This window comes from Morus notabilis, unplaced genomic scaffold, assembly GCF_000414095.1.
Source record: "Morus notabilis unplaced genomic scaffold, ASM41409v2 Scaffold179, whole genome shotgun sequence".
Taxonomy (NCBI): Eukaryota; Viridiplantae; Streptophyta; class Magnoliopsida; order Rosales; family Moraceae; genus Morus; species Morus notabilis.
Window position 1 is genome coordinate 389,806 of NW_010360916.1, and position 5,120 is coordinate 394,925.

Consider the following 5,120-nt stretch of genomic DNA (forward strand, 5'->3'; position numbering starts at 1 on the left):
AATATATTAAATAAATAATATTATTAAATATATTATATAAATAATATTATTAAATATATTAAATAATAATATATTAAATAAATATATTAATTAAACATATATAATACAAAAACGGTTTCAGAAAAGAGGGAAGAAAATGAAAAAGAAAAAAAAAAGTGAAATCCGTTTTTCAGAAAACAGAAAACGAAAACAAGAAAATGAAAACACCTTTTTTTCGTTTTCTGATTTTCACAAAAAGACAAAAACGTTTTTGGTTTTGTTTTTTAAAAAAAATTGCACCAAACACGTTTTTAACACCCGTTTTCATTTTTTTGCTTTGAAAACCGTGAAAAACGAAAACGAAAACGCAAACAAACGGGCCCAAAATCATTTTGGAACCAATTCCAAACACACCCTTAGAGATAGTAGAACGTGAAAGATAATTGAGAACCACCATTTTTAGCTCCTATAATTATACCTCTTCTATTTTTTTTAAATAGACCTCTGTCCCGTTTATTTTACCGATTCGAGTTTTATTACAGTAAAAAACTCTAAAAAACAGTCACATCTAACTTTTTTATTACAATAAATTTTTTACATAAAGTCACGTCTTAACTCGAATTAAAAACTATAATTAACGAATTAAATGGACCTTCTTCTATTGCACTTATTGCACTATTTGTTGTTCATCTATATTTTTATTATTTATAGCTTTAACTATTTATTGTTGAAATTTAGGGTGCGTTTGGAATTGGTTTCAAAACGTTTTTATTTTTTGTATGAAAATGAAAACAAAAACGTTTTTATTTTCATTTTGGAATCATTTCTGAAAATGCGTTTGGTAGTTTTATTCAGAGATTGATTTCAGTTTTAAAAAAACTGAAACTGCGTTTGGTGATTTAATTTTTAAAAATATGTAATAATATTTAAAATTAAAATATATTTAATAAATAATAATATTAATATATTATTAGATCAACCATCACGAGAGTACTCGAAAAGCAAGTTAGTGGATTCCGAAAAGTCTCTCTTAGGACTTTTCTCGAACAGGTGGTGTGCATTGCAAGAGCTGCAAAATTCTGCAGCTATGGACAACTCTTTGGAACCGTAGGAGATTGCATTTGTTAGAGAGAGTATTGGTATGTGTTAGAGAGAAGATTGCATCTGTTTTACAATTATCGAACTCAGAAAGAGAAGATTTGTTGAAGCTTTTGAACATCTACAGACGATGGACTATAATTTGCCAACATACAAGAGCAAGAAAGAGACTTAAACCTGTAAATCAGATCTCATAACAAAAAAATTGCCAAAAACTTGCTCCCTCCATCTCTGCAAATCAGATCTGCTGCCGCCACCTCCACATCCCAGCTCTGGCGAGCCCAGGCAAATCCCGCTGCCAACTTCACGGCCAAGCTCCGGCGAGCCCAGGGAATCACACTGCCACCTCCGCGGCCGTGATTATGTGAAAACGGCATCCGAGAACGGCGTCCTGAGTTCGGGAAAGAGAGAGAAACGTGGGGAGAGGAGAGAGAGAGAGATTGGAGAAGAGCAGGAAAATGAAAACGAAAACAAGAAAATGAAAACAGCTTTTTTACGTTTTCAAAATTGCACAAAAAGACAAAAACGGTTTTGTTTTTATTTTTTAAAAAAACCTGCTCCAAACGCGTTTTACAAATGCGTTTTCAATTTTTTACTTTGAAAAACGTGAAAAATGGGATTGAAAACGGTAACAAACAGGACCTTATGTCTTTGGTACAGATAAACAAAAGGAACCAGATTCCAACCACTAAATTAGACAAAAAATCAATCAATAGGAATATTATCTTGAAAAATATTCGAACCATAAAAGGGTTTCCATTTCTTGTGATTATAACAAAACTGATTGATGGATCTCCTTTCTGTTACTCCTCGCTGTCCTGAACATTTCCTTGGTAATTTCATAATTCAGATTACCATCAAAGAATTAAAAAAAAAAAAAAAGTTACGCTCTCAGTAAAAGGGCCTTAAAAAGCCTAGTAAATTTGTGATTCTAGGAAGCACAACCTTAATTTTATCCTTAACACCACAAGCTGTAATTGCGTTTATTTTACTGATTTAAGTTTAAAATTTAAATTTTATTACAGTAAAATTTTTTTAAAAACAGTCTCAATTAATTTTTTTTGCTATAATAAAATTTTTTTACATAAAATTATATCTTAATTTAAATTAAAAACTCAAATTAAGAAACTAAACGGAATGTAGAGTTTGAATCCCCGAGTTCAAAAAAAAAAAATGGTAAATTGAAATCTCCAAACCACGTGTGTGTGTGTGTGGTTTTCAAGAATAAACATTTTGTTGATCTCTCAAAATGACAACTATAACAACAAAAGAAGCAAAGCGGGAAAAATTCCAACTTGGGATAGTCCTTCAATGAGTAGAAAGATAAAAAATAAAGACAATGTAAAAGTCTATTTCTCATTATCTAACACATCATAAGAGAGAGAAAAAAAAAATCTTTCTCATCGTTGTTGCAGCTAAAAACAACAGTAAAAAATTGATTTTTATTTGGATCCTCCAAATCAAAAAACTGCCATGAAAGAGTAGTGACTTTGTCTTTGGCTCAACACTCTTTGTAGAGCTATACATCTCATATTGCAACTCATTGCCTTGCTAACAAAAGGCTTTTGAAAACCAGAGATTCCGACTTCTGAATCCAAATCAGAAACGTTTGATGAAGAGATTCATACATGATTTAAATCATGATTCACAATTCATTAAAGTGTTTTTTCTCAAAAAAAATACATTTAAATCAAAAATAATTTTAATCCCATAATTTTAATCCTGAACCAAACGTCACGCGGTCTGCGACAACTTATAAGCCGGAACCGAAAAACATCAGGAAGCAAAGGCCGAATTAGCCGTATGATCGAAAAACTTATCGTCGTCAACAACTTCGCCAACTGGTTGAAACCGAAAGTGATTCGAGTTGATTTCAATCTTCATTTCCGGAATAAGACTATAGCAGATAGCCCTTTGCAAAAACCCGCTTCCCCTTCTTGTTAAGATCTTTTTGGCCTCAAATATAGCCAATTGATGCCTTTAGGGATCTAGCATTCAGAAGAAAATCTTTGATCCCACTGGTGGCAAAACACAGAATATTGTAAACCTTGTAAAAACATCTTAGATCACTTCCAAAATATCAAGTGTTTTTCTTGCTAATTTGTTGGGTGATTGGTTTTCTTTTGTGCTGGCTTTTCTCTTGTTAATGTTGTGTTGGATTTTCTTAGCTTTACCCTTCAATAAATGGGGTTTAAGCTTTTTCACATCTGATAACTGAACTGGTTTCAAAAAGAATTCTTCTGCCCCTTCCTCCAAGCATCTGTTGATTCTTGATGGAACATTCTCTGAGGACATGATGACAACCGGTACATCTTTAAGATATTTAGATTTCTGCACAACATAAGAACACCAAATTAATAAAATCTGGCAAACATTATGCAAAAATTATGACTATTTTTTTTTTTTAATCTTAGAAATGATATTATAAGTACCCACGAAAGCAAATTACCTTGATCTTTCTAAGAAGATCATAACCAGTCATTCCAGGCATAGAGTAATCAGTAATGATCATATTTACTTCCAAGTTGTGAAGATGATTTTGTTCATCTTCATGATCCAAACCCAGAAACTCCAAAGCCTTACTTCCTGAATCTACTGCAGTAACTGCAAAGAACAAGGACGACCCACAAAATCTCATCAATATTAAGCTAAATTATATTGCAAAAGACGAATCCAAAAACCAACTTTGAAAGATTTCATATTGAAATTACCTTGAAATGAAGAAGTTTTGAGGAGAGTCTCAATCAACTTTCGGTCGATGATGCTGTCATCAACCGCCAAGACATGAAACTGAGCATCTCCGGCCATACCCATGATTGAAAGAAGAAGAAGAAGAAGAAGAAGAGATTGGAATCAAGAAGAAAAAGAAGGAACCAAAAGGAGATGGGATGAATTGGACGAGACCCAACAGAGGGATGTGTGGCCTTTTAAATGGAAAGCCATCAAAATCAGGGAGAGATACGAAATCCTCATGGAAATCCGACAGTTTGAAAAGAAAAATCCCACAGATTTCATCACGATCTCCCAAATCTTCTAAGATTTTTTATTTGACGAAAAAACAAAGAAGGTGCTCCCTTTTGACCCTTTCAAATATAAATATTGGATTTCCAATTATTATTAAAAAAATAAAATATCTATAAATCTTTATTTTTAACTATTAAATTTATATTAAAAATTATTTATTTTATATATTTTGTTTATTTTATTATAATTTTAATTTGATCCGTAAGAAATTAATATTATATGTAAAATTTATCAAATAAAAAAATTATCTCATTATTATTATTTGGATTATTCTACATAAGCATTATGCTACTTTTGTTGATGAAACTTTTTGTTTGAAAGCCTGTTATATATATTCTTTTAATTTAATATGATTTTAATCTAATTTAATAATTAAAAATTGACATTACTAGTAGATCATACCCAACAAAGAAACTCCTTTTCTTCAATAGATTTGCTTTTTATTTTTGTTGTCCACATTTTCATCCATAACAATTGAGGATGATTTTCTATAATTTAATAAAAGTAATCATGAGACCATCATGGGATAACTTGAAATTTCATAAAAATAGTTATACTAGGGACACATTTGGTATATATATGGTCTTAGTAATTTTTATTTGACAATATTTGTACGATGTATAGTTGGATATGAAATTAAGAAATAATACAATATATATTGTGATATCTAATACAACAAAAACTTCGTACCAGACCGTATATTCTAATTTAACTTACACAATCGTATTAGCATATATATCAAATTTTTCATACAACTTAAAGACTGGGGTTGGGACAAGGGTGGGGTTACATGACCGGGGTCAGGGTCAATGTAGTAGAAGGAATCCAAGACTAGATCTAAGATTAGAATTGGGGTCAAGAACCGCAAGTAAGGCCCAATTCTGAAATATGAGATGTTTGTTTGGGATGTTTGTTTCTTATTCTGAATTATGATTCATGATTTTTTATAGTATTTTCTCTCTTAAAAAATACACGTAAAACGAAAATGATATTGAATCATGATTCTGAATACATAAATC

General features: G+C 31.0%; 1 protein-coding gene across 1 annotated transcript; it reads right to left on the reverse strand.

Moving 5' to 3' along the window:
* Positions 1 to 2,427: 2,427 nt before the first annotated feature.
* Positions 2,428 to 3,925, reverse strand: LOC21406708 (two-component response regulator ORR9). The gene is made up of 3 exons (XM_024165352.1): positions 3,789 to 3,925; positions 3,527 to 3,681; positions 2,428 to 3,408 (listed from the first exon to the last, which is right to left on the reverse strand). The coding sequence occupies exons 1-3, from the start codon at positions 3,889 to 3,891 to the stop codon at positions 3,139 to 3,141; spliced, it is 528 nt and encodes a 175-aa protein (XP_024021120.1). The 5' UTR covers positions 3,892 to 3,925; the 3' UTR covers positions 2,428 to 3,138.
* Positions 3,926 to 5,120: the final 1,195 nt, after the last annotated feature.

Bases quoted from the DNA above. Each gene is read 5' to 3' on its own strand.
- LOC21406708 (XM_024165352.1), bottom strand. From the start codon at position 3,891: ATGGGTATGGCCGGAGATGCTCAGTTTCATGTCTTGGCGGTTGATGAC. The intron at 3,682-3,788 runs GTAATTTCAATA...TGTTCTTTGCAG, and splicing joins CAAAACTTCTTCATTTCAAG to TTACTGCAGTAGATTCAGGA. The intron at 3,409-3,526 runs GTAATTTGCTTT...TATGTTGTGCAG, and splicing joins ATCTTCTTAGAAAGATCAAG to AAATCTAAATATCTTAAAGA.